Raw genomic sequence first — 19,625 nt, 5'->3', positions numbered from 1 at the left:
ATGTGACCAATACAATTTGATTTGATCTGCAGTGTGTGTACATGCGTGTGTGTGTGTCACCTTCAAGTACGATCAATAGCTAACAAAAAAACTCAACCAATAACTGACAATGAGGCAATACACAGTAAAGACTTTACAGCCACGCTGTTGCCATGGTAACAGTATTGCCTGCCTATCTGGCTGTAGACTTGTCCCATAGCGAGAGAGAATGCCCCCACTGTAACACCCCGCCTCGTAACCCCGGAGAGGTGACACTCAAGCCCATGCGGAGGAGGGAAGGAAGGAAAGGGTGAGAGAGAGACGAGAACCACGTTACCTGACAGATAATGTTATCATAGTAAGCCAAAGCACGGGCATGAGGGACGTTAGGAGGGGTGTCGCACAGTTTCCTTACATTTGGGTGGGAGCCCTCAGCGATGGTGGACAGGGAGAAATTATCATTGTGCTGCTCCGATGGAGGCCGGTACTTACTGCTGGGAAGAGGAGGAAGACAGGGAGGGAACCAGAGACGAGAGGAAGGGAGGACACGGAGGGGACCAGAGACGAGAGGAAGGTAGGACAGGGAGGGGACCAGAGGAAGGTAGGACAGGGAGGGGACCAGAGGAAGGGAGGACAGGGAGGGGACCAGAGGAAGGGAGGACAGGGAGGGGACCAGAGACGAGAGGAAGGGAGGACAGGGAGGGGACGAGAGACGAGAGGGAGGACAGGGAGGGGACAAGAGACGAGAGGAAGGGAGGACAGGGAGGGGACCAGAGACGAGAGGAAGGGAGGACAGGGAGGGGACCAGAGACGAGAAGAAGGGAGGACAGGGAGTGGGGGACAGGGAGGGGACCAGAGACGAGAGGAAGGGAGGACAGGGAGGGGGGGACAGGGAGGGGACCAGAGACGAGAGGAAGGGAGGACAGGGAAGGGGGACAGGGAGGTGACCAGAGACGAGAGGAAGGGAGGAGGGAGAACAGGTAAAAGAGGATTAAATGAGGAGGAAAGTAGGAGGGGTCACATTGTGGAGGAAAAGGAGAGTGTCGATGGGGCGGGGGAAATGGAAAAAGAGGGATGCAGTGAGAGGAGGAGAGAAGAGAAAAAGAGAGATGAAGAGAGAATAGGGAGGGCAAAATCAGGATTCAAGGATGAGGGGAAAGTATGTGAAAACGTGGGGTAAAGGAGGTAGAGAGAGGAGGAAGGAGGGAGAGAAAAAGCAAGTGAGAGCAGCGTTAGTTACAATATAGTGCAAGTGTAAGACTTCAGTTTGCAGATGACAGACAGACAGATACCCTCTGTGATGCAACAAATCAGCTGTGAATCAAAACTAGACTACAGCTATGGCCACTTTGACACCCAATCCTGGGTTGCATTCAATGGGGTACACTGTTTTGCAACTGAAAACAAAAATGAAAGTTACTTTCCAAACAAACAACAATGACTCACCATTGACCTACCATTGAAGCACTGTGATTCACTTTGTGTAACCAATTAAACACTTGGAGAAACTTGATATCCAAAACAGACTTCCCAAACAGTCATTTGTCATTTTGTGTTATTCCAGAAACATCTGCTGGCTGGAAAGAGTTTCTCAGTTTCTCTGTCTCTTCTCGACCTCCATCTCTCCCTCTCCTCATCATATCCATAGTTAAACATCTTCTGAACTAGACCCATCAGTACAGCCCCAGCACTTCCTACTACTGTCTGATTGAGATGCCGCTCCAACATTTATATTTAATGAGTTCATATGACAGGCCAATCAAAGCTCAAGTAATGAGGAGGGAGGGTGTGCTAGAGAGATGGAGTAGAGAAATAAATAGGGAGACAGAAAGCAGTTGCCAATATTGATTCAAATTATTTTAATTATGTTAGTATTGTAAATCTCCAAAGTAAGCTTGAATTGAATTGAAAGGAGGATACTGCAGGGCTTGGATACTGATTGTATGTGTGTTATTTATGTCCATAATTGGTGTGGTTTCTAAGCCGTGGTACAGGGGAAAAGGGACTAAAACTAAGTTTTAATCTGCCACTTCAGCCAGAACACACACTCTCCTCTCTGCAAAGACGTTACCTGCATCTCTCTCTCTCTCTGTCCTCTGCCACTCTTGTCACCCCTCTCGCTTTCTCTCTCTTTCCCTCCCTCAATCCCAACTATTTTTCCCTTTCTCCCCCTTCCTCCCATTCATGACCCCTCTCTTTCTCCCCCTTCCCCCAGCATCTCCCTCCCTCCATCTCTCTCTCACTCCATCTTTTTCTCTGCCTCTCTCTCTCTGACAGGGAAGCAGACCCCATCTTGACTGCGGCACAGACACTGTGCAGCCCACTGCAATTATCTGCAGCAGATGGAGGGAGAGAGAGGTGGGCGTCTCATGTATACATGAGCCTCATCAGCAGTGCCCTATACACGCGCGCACATGCACACAGTCTCTCTCCCTCCAACAACATGTCCTTCCAACAACAACTGAGTTTTTCTCTTGGTAAAAGCTCTTTCCTATTCCTGCCCTCCCTCTGCTCACCCTCCTCTACACATTTCCACTCTCTCTCCTTCACTCTTCCCGCCCCTCCGTTTTCCTGTTTCATTCTGCTCTCTTCTACTCTTCTGTTTCTCCTTCCTCCTCTTTGATTTTTGGCTAACCACTTGATGAGGCTGTGGTGTCTCTCCTACGCTGCATGCTGTCCATCCCCACCCCCCGTTCCTCACACACACACCCCTCAGGTCGCACAGCTGTATGTAGGTCAACTTCGCCTCCCCTGCCTTGTCCCCCCCTCCCCTCTCATACACTCCTGATCAGACTGCCCTACTTTCAGCTGGAACCAGAGCAGCAATGACATCACTATTTTCAGCTAGCACCGCGCGCTAGCCATCAGCACGCTATCCCCCGCACTGACTGCTCCCCTTTTCTTCTTCATCATCATCATAATGCTAACATCATCATCCTCAGCTAAGAAATGTGCATTGCTGATGGAAGCATCCACATTCATCCACCCTCCTACGTGACTTCACTGTTGCTAGGCAAAACGACAGGCGAAGGCACAGCCGCATCTCACACAGCACTCGTTCTAGCTATCCTCATCCCGTTCTCTTTCAATGCAAACTCAATCCCTCCCTTTTCTCTCTCTCTCTCTCTGCTTTATCTCTTCTCTCTTTTTGTGTTTCCTCTCTCATCTATCTTGTCATCGTGTTTTCCTCCCCCTCCTCCTCCTCCTCCTCCGCATTCCTTCATTGTCTCCTTCGCTCATTTAATATCCTCCCCCCTTTATCTGATCCATCCAATTCTCCCCCTCTGTCTATCCTATCTATCGCCTCTTCTCTTTGTCCCCCCCCCCCCCCATCCTCCTCTTTCCAGTCCAGCCTCCCTCACTTCCCTCTCTCAGCCTCTTCTCTCTCCTAAAGTTATCCACAACCTTCTCAGGTATCTCTAGCTTCAGCTCTCTTCCTCCTCCTCCATCTCCTGTCCTTTTGTCCCGATCCTTTGTCCCCCCCCCCCCCACCACTACTCTCTCCAACAGCCCCAAGGTTTCGCCCTGAACGGAGCTTTGTTTCAATGGAAGTAGTTGTAATGTCGTTGTAATTCACAGGTCCACACATGTCCAATACTCATGTAAAACTCCAGTCGAATACTAAATATTTTCATTTTCAATAGTGCAAGAAATGCTTATTTCGCATACATATGCTGTGAGAATACAAGAGCTCAAAAACCTGTCTATCTGCTGCCTGGTTTTTCTAGTCCATAAGCTCACCTGCGTTTTGCGCAGCCAGTTTCCCATGGGTTCTATGCTCTCTGGTTTCACTGCCTGGTTTTTCCTGGTTTTCTTACACCTTTGTGCTAACTGGTTTTATCTGGTCCATAGACTCCCCTATATTTGAGCAGGTTTCCCCAGGCCCCCGCTGTAAGCTTACCTGCGTTTGCGCAGCTTGCTGTTCTCGGTCTTGAGCACGTGGAGCTTCTTGGCGAAGCAGACGGTGATCATGAAGAGCAGCAGCACCATGAGGGCCGACGCCCCGATGGTCAGACACAGCACCTGGAACTCTGTCACCACCGACTCACAGCGGGAACCCTTGTGCCAGATGTAGTCCTGGACATTACACCTGTATGGAGACGGAGGGATGGAGAGAGAGAGGGGAGCAAAAAGGAGAGGAGAGAAAAAGAAAACCAAGATGAAGAGGGGGAAGTAGTAGTAGTGGAAACAATGAGGCATGTGGAATGGAATACGGAGAGGAGAGAGAGAAGAGCAGCCAGGGAAATACAGATGGGAGACAGATGAAATGGCCAGATAAGGGAAGAGTGGAGAAAGGCCATGAGAGGAGGGTAAAGGGAAACAAATTAAGGATGGAGAGAAAAAAAGGGTGGGTGAGAAATGGAAAAGGGTTTATTCACCAAACATAACACTTTAACAAAATTGTGTGTGTGTGTGTGTGTGTGTGTGTGTGTGTGTGTGTGTATCTCTGTCTGTCTGTGCGTGCGTGTGCAGGCTCTAAATTATTTAGATTAGGGTGAGGGCAGTACCACTGTGTCATTCATAGTTCAAGCTTGAATGGTTGGCACACATTTCAATCCAGATTGCTAGGTTTAAGAAAATCAAGAATTTATTTTTATAATTATCCCAAGTGCTTCATTATGTGAGTCTGAAAGCTTTCAGGCCTGGATTCAATCCGTATCGCGGAAGTATCGTGGACAATCTCAATTTAAATGGAGCTATAACGCGGATCTTCCACGATACTTCTGCGATACGGATTGAATCCAGCCCTGAGTGTGGGGGCAAAAAAAATGCTATTCAACATCCCACATACACTGCCCCAGTGTATATCATTTACGGAAGTGAAATTTCAACTCCTGGTCTAAAACAGACTGAAGTGTCACCAGCAGGCTTTCAACATAGCTCTATTTGAAGGGATAATGTGATCATTCTGTCTGAACAGAAAATAGAAAAAAACTGAAAACCAGAGGCTGTTTTCCACACACACACACACACACACACACACACACACACACACACACACACACACACACACACACACAAATAACACACACACACACTTGCCATCTGAGCCCTAGACTCTTTTTGCTCTAGGACAAAAATGACAGAGGCAGATGGCTTCGTCTGCTGACTGGAACAAGACTGGAACCTTACTAATCAAATGCTTGAAACCACTACGAGAATGAATGGTACTGCATGTAGAATAAGAAATAAGACTCTATAAACTGGGTCGATCACACTAGTTAACAAGAGGAAATGGTAATGACTGGTCTCATAGTAACCAGATACTATGTATATTTCTGCTAATATCTAGAACCTAAAAAGATTCTTTGGTTGTTCCCATAGGAGAACCCTTTGAAGAACTCTTTTTGGTTCCAGGTTGAACCCTTTTGGGTTCTATGTAGAACCCTTTACACAGATTTTTACATGGAACCTAAAAGGGTTCTGCTATGGGAACAACCAAAGAACTCTTTTGAAAACGTTTTTTCTAGTAGTAGAAGTGTGATCACGGAGAATAAAACAGGCTGTTTAAAGAGACTGAATGTGTGAAGTAGTTGGAACTCGGGAAAGCATGTGAATGTGAATGAAACTCACTCACTGAGAAGAGCCCATACAGGCTAAAATAGGTACGAGAATGCAAAGGTTCACACTCACTCCTCAAATGTCTGCATGTGGATTTTAGAGGGAAATCACCACTTACGGAAGGACACAAATTCACTTGGAAGAATTTGAATGTGAAGAGCAACATAAATGCACCTCTCCCTTCCAATGTTCCCCAAACACAGGCCAAGAGACCTACAGACTCACACAGATGAATGTAAATGTGTAGAATGAATGGAGGTGTGAGTATGGCCTTTCAGATTCACAGTTTCAATTCAGCCCAGTAAGTGGGTGATGGGGGGCTCGGTTCCTTTCAGTGCCGCTTCCTGCATCCTGCCCCCTTTGTGCCCGTGCCGAAAGTGCCAACCGAGGGGCGTTGGCTCCGTGCCAGGGGGCATTCTCTAGCAGGAGAAGGTGTGACTGGACTACTGATACGCCATTCGCCATTTTCAAGGGGACTTGAATACGCTCTCTCCCTCTAAGGTACTGTATGTTGGTACAAAGAGGTAGTTTATATAGCGAAGAGAGAGAGAAAGAGAGCACATTTAAGGAGAGGGTAAGGAGGATGGCTGGTTGCCATGGCGATCCAGCTGAGCCGCACAAGAAACAGATGCAGTACCGACATGTCATTCCATCACACACACACACACACACACACACACACACACACACACACACACACACACAGAGCTCTCATGAGACTCTCTCTCGCTTAGTAATCTCTTTATTTTTCATTCTCAATGTCCTCTTATTCCCTCCTCTATCACTCTGCCCCTTGAGTTTCTCCATCGCTCTAATTTATCACTGATTTACCACCTCTTCTTCTCTTCCTCCCACTATCCTTATGTCTCTCTCTCCCCTTCCGCTCTCCTGCTCTTTGCCAGCTGCCTCCAGGAGAGTGTAATCTTGTTTCCATTTAGCTGACTGACTGGTTTTGACATTGTATAAATGGTGTCCTAAAACAGCAGTCCTAAAAACCCTACAATTTGACTTGAAGATTTTGGTTGCAAGTTTTCTCAAGTGTTAAAATCAAACCGAAACAATCCAACTGAAATAACCCCAGTAGAAACATTCATTAGCCTTAAATCGACCACATTGTGTTCCACCCTGAAACCTGTAATCCTACAATCCAAAATGGCTGTTTGTTTGTTTTACCTTAAAAGGCTTGGTTCTTTTATCCTTGGTTCTCTCTCTCTCTCTCTCTGAGCTCCTCGTTTAAACACTCACGACTCCCACAGCTTTACCCTAACCAGTTACCCAGTGTAACCACAGACAGAGCCTTCCCTCCCTACCCCATCATTAACTCAATCAAGGTTTACCACAACCTCCAATCGCCACCAAATACAGCCCTCTAACCCAGCGACACAATGGAATTACCCGAGCCTGGGCCACATCACAAATCCCCTCAATATTTACTTGATTAGGCTTGTAAAGGCTGTTCGACTGCCAACTCCCCCAGGATAGATACCCTAACCTGGCCAAGAGGAGGGGGGCACTGAGTGGGTTGGAAGGTAGAGGGGGGCACAGACGGGACATACTGGGAGGCCCCCCACAGTGTTGTGGGGTGAGGTCGAAGGGGGATGAGGGTAAACGGGGGATGGGGTGGGGGGGTACTGTACAAAGGGAAGGAGAACGAGGGATAATGAAAGGGTAATGGAGGGTAAGATCAGCAACGTTAGTCAGAGCCCAGCGGGACTGTCACAACATTGAGCAGTGTTTCCCCTAGTTTTACAACTAGAGTCCCAGCCTAGTCAGCCCCCAAATAGATACTAAAATAATCAATTGAAACTCATTTAAGAGACAAATGAAGGTGTGGGAAGTCATTAGGTGGGTGGCACCATGATCGGGAAAATGTTATCGATAGAGGAAACAAATCGGTCAAACTATCACCCATATGCCTCCTCTGGCAATACAAAACCCATTACCCTGCTGGGTAACGCTTTACCTGACCCCTAGCGTCATAACCATGTCATAACAGCTGACATAACTTATGGACACAACACTGTCATTACACATATTCAGACCAGTTGTGACATATATAGCATTAATTTGTGGCTGGTTATGACACCTACATAAGAGTGTCAAAACTCCATTACACCATAGCCAACTTGTCAACGGTATTTTTATGTTATATAACATTTTCAGAAATTGTAATTGCGCACACATTGATGTCAAGACGTGCACCTACACCAATGCTCTGTTGCTGATGACTGGGATGAATGCAGATTTCAGGAGCAGGACAGGACACCCTCTTTTTGACTGATGACTGACATAAGGGCATGTACGTGATAGGTCTATCTGGCAACATGATTCTGATGGTTATAATTCTTAGTCCAAGTAAAGTGACACAGGACAGTCATAATGCTTCATGACAGTGTCATAAAGTGTATTTTCTACAAGCTATTTAAAATACGATGAAAAAAACATGACTGTAAAGAAATCAATACTAGAACAACGGATTTAAGAAACCAACTTCCAAACGAAAGGAAACTTCTTGGCAGGGAATAACACATTTGAATAAATGTGGGTTTTGACACTCATAATATACACTACATGACCAAAAGTATGTGGACACCTGCTCGTCGAACATCTCATTCCTAAATCATGGGCATCAATATGGAGTTGATCCCCCTTTGCTCCTACAACAGCCTCCACTCTTCTGGGAAGGCTTTCCACTAGATGTTGGAACATTGCTGCAGGGACTTGCTTCCATTCAAGAGCATTAGTGAGGTCGGGCACTGATGTTGGGCGATTAGGCCTGGCTTGCAGTCGGTGTCCCACACCGATCTTGACAAACCAACATTTTATTTTTTTAAATACATTTTTTTACCCCCTTTTTCTTCCAAATTTTGTGCTATCCAATTGCGATCGAATTACAATCTTGTTTCATCGCTGCAACTCCCCAACGGGCTCGGAAGAGGCGAAGGTCGAGCCATGGGTCCTCTGAAACATGACCGGACAAACCATGCTTCTTAACACCTGCCGTTTAACCTGTAAGCCAGCTGCACCAATGCGTCGGAGGAAACACTGTTCAAACACTGTTCAACTGACCGAAGTCGGCCTGCAGGTGCCCGGCCCGACACAAGGAGTCACTAGAGAGCGATGTGCCATATAAAGCCCCCCCCGGCCAAACCCTCCCCAAACCCGGACAACGCTGGGCCAATTGCGCGCCGCCCTATGGGACTCCCAGTCACGGTCGGTTGTGACACAGCCTAGGATCAAACCAGAGTCTGTAGTAACGCCTCAAGCACTCCGGTGCAGTGCCTTAGACAGTTGCGCTACTCGGGAGGCCTAAACTAACCATTTCTGTATGGACCTTGCTTTGTGCACGGGAGCATTGTCATGCTGAAACAGGAAAGGGCCTTCCCCAAACTGTTGTCACAAAGTTGAAAGCCCAGAAAAGTCTAGAATGTCACTGTATGCTGTAGCTTTAAGATTTCCCTTCATTGGAACTAAGGGTCCTAGCCCAAACCATGAAAAACAGCCCCAGACCATTATTCTTCCTCCACCAAACTCTACAGTTGGCACTATGCATTGGGGCAGGTAGCGTTCTCGTGGCATCCCCCAAACCCAGATTCTTCCGTCAGACTGACAGATGGTGAAGTGTGATTTATCACTCCAGAGTCCAATGGCGGTGAGCTTTATACCACTCTAGCCGACACTTGGCATTGTGATCTTAGGCTCGTGTGCGGCTGCTCGGCCATGGAAACCCATTTCATGAAGCTCCCAACGAACAATCATTGTGCTGATGTTGCTTCCAGAAGCAGTTTCGAACTCGGTAGTGGGTGTTACTACCAAGGAGAGACCATTTTTACGAGCTTCGCGCTTCAACACTCGGCGGTCCCGTTCTGTGTGCTTGTGTGGCCTACCACTTTGTGTATGAGCCGTTGTTGCTCCTAGACGTTTCCACTTCACAATAACTACACTTACAATTGACTGGGCCAACTCTAGCAGGACAGAAATTTGACGAACTGACTTGTTGGAAAGGTGGCATCTTATGACAATGCCACGTTGAAGTCACTGAGCTCTTCAATAAGGCCATTCTACTGTCAATGTTTGTCTACAGAGATTGCATGGCTGTGTGCTGAATTGTATACACCTGTCAGCAACGGGTGTGGCTGAAATAGCCGAATCCACTAATTTGAAGGGGTGTCCACATAGCAGGTGTAAATATATGGCCCATGACAGTGTTATGACCATATTATGACAGGTTATGACCGTGCCATAACAGGTTGTGACGCTAGATGTCAAGTAAAGTGTTGATGAACCATGAACCCTAATTAGAAATACATGTAGTATACCTGCCCCATGTTCCATTTAACTGCTGTGTGTGTGTGTGTGTGTGTGTGTGTGTGTGTGTGTGTGTGTGTGTGTGTGTGTGTGTGTGTTGTTTGTGTGTGTGTGTGTGTGTGTGTGTGTGTGCACCCCAAATCAACAAACCAGACTCTATTGCCACAGAATGGCTCATCGGATACATTGGACTACCTTACTGTGTTTGTGGGTCTGTGTGTGTGTTCCCTGATCTGAGCCCTCTCACTAGATCTTCATCTCCTGTGTCTGACCTCTTGAATGACCCTGTGCTCTTCTGCTTATTGGTGGATGGGGTCTTAATATAGCCATAATCCGAGAGTGTGTGTGTGTGTGTGCCTGTGTATGCGCATGCATGTTTATTTGTGTGTATGCTTGTCATAATGCAACCCAAAATTCTAAATCGCCATGACTACATGGGACTCCTGGTGGTAATACCTCTTCTTAATTATATCAAGCTGCAGGACACACACACACACACACACATGCACATATACACACACACATAAACACAGCTATGACTGTATACACATAGACACAGACATACACACACACATGCACATATACACACACACACACTAACACACAAACGCAGCTATGACTGTATACACACACACACACACACACACACGCTCACAATTAATTCAACCTGGCTCGTCCTGATCTGTTTCCATACTGGCAGGCAGGACGAACTCTGACTCATTTTCTCTCTCAGTCCCTCCTACTCTCTTTTTTTCTAATTTTCTTTGCCATGTCTATCTCATCCATCTCGCTCTCTTTCCCTCCTACACTCCATTTTACAGTGTTGTCCTCCAGCTATGGGGGAAATTATTACAAATGTTAGTTGGGATAGTAGAGAAAGGTAAACTATTGATTATGTTAGGTAGATCAAACATTCAAATTAGCCTCTCCATGACTGTTACAGACTGTAACTAGTCTTACTAACCATATCCAAACCAACGCACACATGCGCACACACGTAGTATGCAAACGCTTACAGTACACACATACACAACAGGACATGGCTTACAGTACACACATACACAACAGGACATGGCTTACAGTACACACATACACAACAGGACATGGCTTACAGTACACACATACGCAGCAGGACATGGCTTACAGTACACACATACACAACAGGACATGGCTTACAGTACACACATACACAACAGGACATGGCTTACAGTACACACATACACAACAGGACATGGCTTACAGTACACACATACACAACAGGACATGGCTTACAGTACACACATACACAACAGGACATGGCTTTTGTCGGTAAACCCCAGAAAGAGATGTGGAGGGCAGACACAACCAACTACTTGTTGGAGTGTGTTATAACAGAGGGCAGACACAACCAACTACTTGTAGGAGTGTGTTATAACAGAGGGCAGACACAACCAACTACTTGTGTGTGTGTTATAACAGAGGGCAGAGCCCTTTGCATTCATCCCACTGTGATTCAATTGGGCTGGTGTATGAATCAGCCTCAGTTCACCATTACACACAGACACACACAGACACTTGTGCCAGAGCTCCACTGACCCATATTGCCTCTTAGCCCAACCTCAGACATAACTTGGACTGTCCCTCAGTGTAACACAGATCTTCACTGACACTGACAGTGTCATCTAACATGGACTTCTCACAGACATCAAAATCAATGTACTTAGTGCATTGTTTACTGTTTGTTTATGGTTTACTATGATCTCTTTAAGCCCACCAAAGACCTTGTCTTATAGTGATAAGCATTTACATTTGAGTCATTTATCAGATTCTCTTACGCAAAGTGACTTACAGGAGCAATTAGGGTTAAGTGCCTTGTTCAAGGGCATCTTATCAGACTTTTCAACTAATCGGCTCAGGGATTTCGAACCAGCGATCTTTCATTTATTGACCCAACGCTCTTAACCACTAAACTAGCTACCTGCAGCCACATTGCTGTAGTATCCTAGTTAAGTTTGATGGGAGTGATTTGCGATATTGCTCTTGGCTTGCCTACTCTATGGACTGTTGCTCCAATGATTATAAACCAGTAAAAGGATAAGACCAATCTCTGCAAGGATCAGGCATCTGCCATCTCAATCACACACCTCATCACTGGCCATTAGGCCGGCTGGAAGATTACCTATTGCTGGCCTGCAACAGGAAACTGGCAGAGTCAAGAGGTCAGTGTCAAGATCACTGAACAGTTTAACTGTATAGCTGCACACTGGTGAGAAACTGTGTGTCTGCAGGGGGAGGAGAAGACCGGGTCATTATGTCATGATTAGGGCCTTGAGTTGGGAAAGGTTCTATTGGGCTCATGGTAAAAGCAAAGCGTGTGTGTGTTTTTGTGTGTATGTGTGTGTCACGCCCTGACCTTAGAGAGCCTTTTTATGTCTCTATTTGGTTTGGTCAGGGTGTGATTTGGGGTGGGCATTCTATGTTTTGTTTATTTCTATGTTTTGACCGGGTATGGTTCTCAATCAGGGACAGCTGTCTATCGTTGTCTCTGATTGGGAACGATACTTAGGTAACCTGTTTTCCCTCCTTTCTTTGTGGGAAGTTGTCTTTGTTCATGGCACGTAGCCTTTAGCTTCAAGGCTAGTTTTTGTATGGTTTGTTGTTTTTTGTCAGCGTCATTCTTAAATAAAGGAATACGTACGCCCACCACGCTGCACCTTGGTCCTCTTCCTTCAACAGCCGTGACAGAACTTTCTCCCACCAAGGGACCAAGCAGCGTGGTAAGGAGGAGCAGCGTGTTCGGGACTCCTGGACATGGGAAGATATCCTGGATGGGAAAGGACCCTGGAGGCAGGCTGGGGAGTATCGCCGTCCACGGGAGGAACTGGAAGCAGCTAAGGAAGCCCGAGAGACATCCCCAAAATGATTTTGGGGGGGCACACGGGGAGTGTGGCAGAGTCAGGTTGGAGACCTGAGCCAACTCCCCGTGCTTACCGTGGCGGGCGTCGTACTGGTCAGGCACCGTGTTATGCGGTGGAGCGCACGGTGTCTCCAGTACGTGTTCTTAGCCTGGTGCGCTACATCCCAGCTCCCCGCATCTGCCAGGGTTAGGGTGAGCATCCAGCCAGGACGGATGGTGCCAGCCCTGCTCTCCAGACCTCCAGTACGTCTCTACGGCCCAGGATATCCTGCGCCGGCTCTGCGCACTGTGTCTCCAGTGCGTCTGCACAGCCCAGTGCGTCCTGTGTCTGCGCCCCGCACGTGCCGGGCCAAAGTCACCATCGAGCCAGAACGGAATGTGCAGGCTCTTAGCTCGAGACCTCCAGTGCGCCTCCACGGCCCAGTGTATCCGGGGCCTTGGCCAAGGCCTCCTGTATGTCTCCCCAGCCTGGTGAGTCCTGTGCCTACTCCCAGAGCCAGGCCTCCAGTGATGATCCATGGCAAGAAGCCTCCAGCACGAAGCCTCCAGTGATGATCCATGGCACGAAGCCTCCAGTGATGATCCATGGCACGAAGCCTCCAGTGATGATCCATGGCACGAAGCCTCCAGTGATGATCCATGGCACGAAGTCTCCAGTGATGATCCATGGCAAGAAGCCTCCAGTGATGATCCATGGCAAGAAGCCTCCACTGATGAACCATGGCACGAAGACTCCAGTGATGATCCATGGCAAGAAGCTTCGAGTGATGATCCATGGCACGAAGCCTACAGTGATGATCCATGGCAAGAAGCCTCCAGTGATGATCTATGACAAGAAGCCTCCAATGGTGAGACATGGCACGAAGCCTCCAGTGATGATCCATGGCACGAAGCCTCCAGTGATGATCCATGGCAAGAAGCTTCGAGTGATGATCCATGGCACAAAGCCTCCAGTGATGATCCATGGCAAGAAGCCTCCAGTGATGATCTATGACAAGAAGCCTCCAGTGGTGAGACATGGCACGAAGCCTCCAACGAGGGCCTCCAGTCCGGAGCCTCCGGCGACGCCCTCCAGTCCGGGGCCCGCGGCAACGGCTTCCAGTCCGGGGCCCGCAGCAACGAGGGTGCCCAGTCTGGGCCCGCAGCGGGGTGAGCCAGAGGTGGAGCGGGGCCGCCACCGCAGATAGATGCCCACCCAGACCCGCCCCTATAGGTTCAGGATTTGCTGCCGGAGTCCACACCTTTGAGGGGGGGGGGGGGGGGGGATTTTTATGTCTCTATTTGGTTTGGTCAGGGTGTGATTTGGGGAAGGCATTCTATGTTTTGTTATCTATGATTTTTGTATTTCTATGGCCGGGTATGGTTCTCACTCGAGGACAGCTGTCTATCATTGTCTCTCTTTGTTCATGGCCTTTAGCTTCACGGTTCGTTTTTTGTATGGTTTGTTGTTTTTTGTCGGCGTCATTCTTAAATAAAGGAATATGTACGCTCACCACGCTGCACCTTGGTCCTCTTCCTTCAACAGCCGTGACAGTGTGTGCGTTCGTGTGTATGTGTAAATGCGTGTGTGTGTGTGTCTCAATTTGAGCATATGTGCACACATACATTTGTGTGAGCTCTCCTGTTGTGTGAACATAATCACTTTGGCATGGGGACCCTGTCTATTCGATTCATCTGCGCCAGCTCTCATTGCCATCATCATCTCCATCAGAGCCAGTCAGGAGGCGATGGCCATCCAGGGACTTGCTACCACGCATACATTTGCATGCTAATCCACACAGATGTTTGCTGATTTCTGATCTCTCCCTGCTGATTGGTTCGTTCGGTTAGTTACAGGATAAAGGGAAATAAATATCTTGGCATAGCTCTGCATAATGATCCGAGGGGTTTTATAACAATGGGTTGGATGAGTTTGGGGAAGGGATTTTTCCTTCTCATGTAACCTGGCTTACACTTTCTCCTCATGGTGACCTCTATAAAGATCTGTTGGCCAGGTATCAATGCACCAGGAACCTTGTAAAACACACAAAATCACAGTAAATTTAAAATAATCTGACAATGACAAGATCAGAGATATACTGTATCTAATGCATCCCCTATACTGTGAACATACATGAGGAGAACAAGTATTTGATAAACTGCCGATTTTGCAAGTTTTCCTACTTACAAAGCATGTAGAGGTCTGTAATTTTCATCATAGGTACACTTCAACTGTGAGAGACGGAATCTAAAACAAAAATCCAGAAAATCACATGATTTTTAAGTAATTAATTAGCATTTTATTGCGTGATATAAGTATTTGATACATCAGAAAAGCAGAACTTAATATTTGGTACAGAAACCTTTGTTTGCAATTACAGAGATCATACATTTCCTGTAGTTCTTGACCAGGTTTGCACACACTGCAGCAGGGATTTTGGCCCACTCCTCCATACAGACCTTCTCCAGGTCCTTCAGGTTTCGGGGCTGTCGCTGGGCAATACGGACTTTCAGCTCCTTCCAAAGATTTTCTATTGGGTTCAGGTCTGGAGATGGGCTAGGCCACTCCAGGACCTTGAGATGCTTCTTACGGAGCCACTCCTTAGTTGCCCTGGCTGTGTGTTTCGGGTCGTTGTCATGCTGGAAGACCCAGTCACGACCCATCTTCAATCTCTTACTGAGGGAAGGAGGTTGTTGGCCAAGATCTCGCGATACATGGCCCCATCCATCCTCCCCTCAATACAGTGCAGTTATCCTGTCCCCTTTGCAGAAAAGCATCCCCAAATAATTAAATTTCCACCTCCATGCTTCACGGTTGGGATGGTGTTCTTGGGGTTGTACTCATCCTTCTTCTTCCTCCAAACACGGCGAGTGGAGTTTAGACCAAAAAGCTCTAAACTCCAAAAAAACTAACAGGACTGTGAGAGCCGGAATTCTTACTGGTTGGTAGGTGATCAAATATTTATGTCATGCAATAAAATGCAAATGAATTACTTAAAAATCATACAATGTGATTTTCTGGATTTTTGTTTTAGATTGATTGCGCACGTGTGGGTCGCGTGACTACCACACCAGAACCGGATGGTTGAAATTGATCTGGCAAAACAATTGAAGTTTCCTCCTAAGCGTCTCTGTAAAGCATCCAGGAACACGTGTTGCTTTCTATTCTCTAGCCCAATTTTAATTTACATTTACATTCCCTCTCTCTCTTTCTCTAGCTCTCTCTGTCTCCCTCTCTCTTTCTCCATCTCCCCCCTTCTCCCCTTCTCTCTCTCCCGCTCTCTCTCCATCTCCTTCTCTCTCTCTTTCTCTATCTCTCTCTGTCTCCCTCTTTCTCCCCTACCCTCTCTCTCTCTCTGTCTCCCTCTCTCTCTCGCTCACTGTGTGTGTGTGTGTGTGTGTGTGTGTGTGTGTGTGTGTGTGTGTGACGGGGAACTGTTTTCCATCCTCCATCTCATTCACTCATCAGGCTAGCTCATACTTTCTAAACACATTGTCCAGGGTGTAGATATCTGTTATTGCAATGCAGACAGAGATAATGGGTTTTATTGGGTTCAATGTTTATCTCTGATATGTTAGTAAACTAGATTTCTTCCATCTGGATGCCTTGCCTATGATGTACAGTATGTGTGATGGCTATGTGTGCCAGAGTGTGTGTGTGTGTGTGTGTGTGTGTGTGTGTGTGTGCGCGCTCATTCCATCTCTCACCTGCAAAAGACCCCCATTTCATCCAGTAGGTAGCACTGGCCTCCGTTGAAGCAGTAGCTGGGCAGTGTGTCGCAGGGGGAGCGGCAGGTTCCATTCTGCTTCACGTAGCCCTGGCGGCAGCCACCGGCTCCGTCTGAGCCATCCACGGGTAACGCTGGAGGGGCTGCTGCAGGGCCCTCTGGTGCAGCAGCAGCACCCCCACTGGGCAGCCTCTTGTCTGGGGTGAAGGAGCCGGAACCTGGGGGAGCCCTGGGCCTGGAGCGCGATGGAGGCTCGGCAGTTAGCCTCAAGTCGTCATCCCCATCCAAGGTATCAGTAGTGGTGCCGTAGGAGTACTCATCAGGGGTGGGCGATGCACCCTCCTCGTACGGCGTGAAGGGGTCGTAGCTGTCTGGCATCTCCCAGGAAGTGGGGTCGCCGCCCTGGAGCTCGTGGGCCAAAGAGGAGGGAGAGGGCGGGGCTAGGTCCAGGCCGCGGCCGCGAGAGGCGGGGTCGAAGAAGTCCACGGTGAGGACGTCCGGGCGAGAGGGGTTAGCGGCGGCAGGGGGAGGGGCAGTGGTGGTGGCCAGATTGGCTACTCCTTCTCGGAAGTGCCGGTCCAGGTCGAAGACGTTGTCTCTGGCGTTCAGCCACGGTGGGTCGGTGTGCTCCTCTTCATCCTCTTCCTCCTCCGTGCCACGGGGGTTGCTAAGCAGAAGGAGCTCTGTCTCTGCTGAGTCAGGGCTGATCCTGGGCGGGGCCACCACCTCCTCCTCGGCTGGCAACACCCCTTCTCCCAGCATGCCGCTGCCCTGCTCCTCTTTGGAGCGGGGCATGCGGCCGGCCCTCTGGGTCACCGTGACGACGGGGCTGACTGAGGCGCTGACCCCGGTCACCTCGATAACAACATCATTCACTTTGGCCGCTTCCTCGACCTTACTGGGCAGGGATGTCACGTTGGCTGTGGTGTCCAACTCAGGGACATTGGCCCTCAGAGTGTTCCCTGAAAACATACAAGAAAACAATGTTGTCAGGTCTCGTAACCACACACCGCCATGAGTGAATATCCTTTTATCAATCTGTCCACTTAATGTCATTCATAATACAAAACACGGACACAAGAACTAGACCTACTCTAAGCGGCAGAGATACAGACGTAGGATCTTAATTTGAGCCAGTTTGCTACGGCATGAAAATAATCCTGCAGCAACAGGAAATGTGAATTATTATGTGCATTGGAACATTAGAACATTTTTTTGTAGGGGTTGATAGATTTTTCGTTAGGGCAAGTCAAGTCTGAGTTGTTTTCAATGTAAATTACCAACAGAAGCCTTTTTAAACCTCAGATACACTACACGTTTGCATTTCCTGCTGTGAGGGAAATTCTCAGCAACAAAAGAGTGGTCAAATTAACATCCTACACCTGTAGTAAACAAACACCAACCGAACAAACTATCAGATGACCAGTGACTTTCTTGCATTGAGGCTTCAGCCAAGAATTACAATTGAATTGAATGACTGAACATATCGTGACTCAAGTCCCTAGTCATTGGGCGGTATCTGTCTCCCAAGATGGCTCAGCAGTCCAGCATTACCCTGAGGCTAAAATGCAAAACAAATTAGACCAAGATGGACTGGCCATATACTTATCCACTGGTCAATTACATCAGCCAAGTGTAGCTCCTTATTCCTCTCCTAAAGCAGCTTTGGCGAACCCCATGGATTATGTGTAATAATTGACTAATGTACTTGAATGGCAAGGAGCTGGGATTAGGGATTATGGTTTGGGGTTTAGGGTCTCCGGGGCTCCCTGTGGGAGGTGGAGTGATCTGGAGGGGAGACGGTCATATGGCATCTTCACCCTGCAGTCTCACAGAGAGCAGAGCTGAGAGAAACACAGGGAGACACATTACTTTAACCAGACACACATGTAGTTCAGTGAAAGAGTGTCGGATTTACTTGTCAGTAAGAGATGTTTTCTTCCACAGAAATGCCATCATCATACTTAATAAGCGCTGTGCCATTTGTGACGTGGTGTCTAGGCTTCAGCATGGTGTCCAAGAAAAACATTCACACCCACACAAACCAACATCTCATTTCAGACAATATAACCATTTCTTCATTAAACGTGGTGCGTGACAACCAAGTAACTCACAAAGCTTCAACAAAACCAGGCGCTGTTATTCTATAATTATTTGTAGGAAATATACAGTCGGCCTATAGAGTATTACATTACTAAGCAGATAAAGGCTGTTAGTGGGGAGCAGCCAGGTGGAATCCTGGGCTTATTTCTGCTGCAGTCAGAGAAACAGAGGCTTTTGAAATGAGGGTGAATTTTGGGTTAATCCATCCACCAGAGACACTCATTCTGCTGCTCACACTGCTGTTAACGACGTCATCTGACATTCTGAGCAACGTCGCTTCTGCCAAAACCACTATGGACCGCCACGCTTACACACATATTCAGGGAATATACTTTAAAAGGAATATACTGTACACACACAGACACACACACACACACACACACACACACACACACACACACACACACACACACACACACACACACACACAGGCATTCCCTCATTAAGTGATGGACTTTACAGGGAACAGAACAGGCTAGCTAACTCTGTGCGAGTAGTCGCCAGGGGGGCAGGCTACTCAACAAACAGCTCCGTCCGACGGTAAAGAGACACTTCAGTCACACTTCTGTGTTTGTTCAGCTCTAACAATCACTCAAGTCACTTTACGTCTTTAACAGTTGTATGTCTGGAAAACAAACGGAGACGGAAAGTAACGTTCCAAAGACAAGGTCTGTCTCGTTGTTTCAAACAGTAACCTTGGCCGAGTCTGGGTTCCCTGTCGTTTTCACCATCAACATCTATATCAGTATCATTCAAAGTGTGGCCAGTGTAGTGGGCTAACAGCCATAGAAATATTTTTTGTGATGCACGGCTGTCATTTGTGTGCAGTATAAATGTCTAGATTTCATGGATGTCGGGTTTGTCGGGTTTATTAAGTCAGGAATACTGGAGTTGTACTACATTTGGCAGTAACTAGTTCACTAATTAAAACATTCCATACATGTGGTTCTCTCTTCTAAAAGGTCATATAATCCCCATATAAGCAATGTCACATCATGGAGAATCATAGGCTGTCCAAAATGTGAATCTTCAAGGAATTACTTCAAGGTAAAAAAAAATAATCATTAGTT

At 47.5% G+C, this 19,625-nt stretch overlaps 1 protein-coding gene across 16 annotated transcripts in view; it reads right to left on the bottom strand.

Moving 5' to 3' along the window:
* LOC110487045 (chondroitin sulfate proteoglycan 5) overlaps positions 1 to 19,625 on the bottom strand; it is a 32,101-nt gene that overhangs the window by 5,359 nt on the left and 7,117 nt on the right. For 6 of the 16 annotated variants that reach the window (XM_036945746.2, XM_036945750.2, XM_036945752.2 and 3 more), the window contains 3 exons: positions 16,433 to 17,414; positions 3,881 to 4,069; positions 395 to 473 (listed from right to left, as the gene is read on the bottom strand). In XM_036945746.2, the coding sequence (XP_036801641.1) occupies positions 395 to 473; positions 3,881 to 4,069; positions 16,433 to 17,414 (1,250 nt within the window). Of the gene's footprint in view, positions 1 to 316; positions 474 to 3,880; positions 4,070 to 16,432; positions 17,415 to 19,625 lie in introns of all 16 variants that reach the window. The other 10 variants (XM_090196554.1, XM_036945748.2, XM_036945751.2 and 7 more) reach the window with 3 other exon arrangements.

This window comes from Oncorhynchus mykiss, chromosome 2 (assembly GCF_057628025.1).
Source record: "Oncorhynchus mykiss isolate SJ-2025 chromosome 2, ASM5762802v1, whole genome shotgun sequence".
Classification (NCBI taxonomy): domain Eukaryota; kingdom Metazoa; phylum Chordata; class Actinopteri; order Salmoniformes; family Salmonidae; genus Oncorhynchus; species Oncorhynchus mykiss.
The sequence above is the reverse complement of the archived record's forward strand: the minus strand, read 5'-3'. Positions and strand labels throughout refer to the sequence as shown.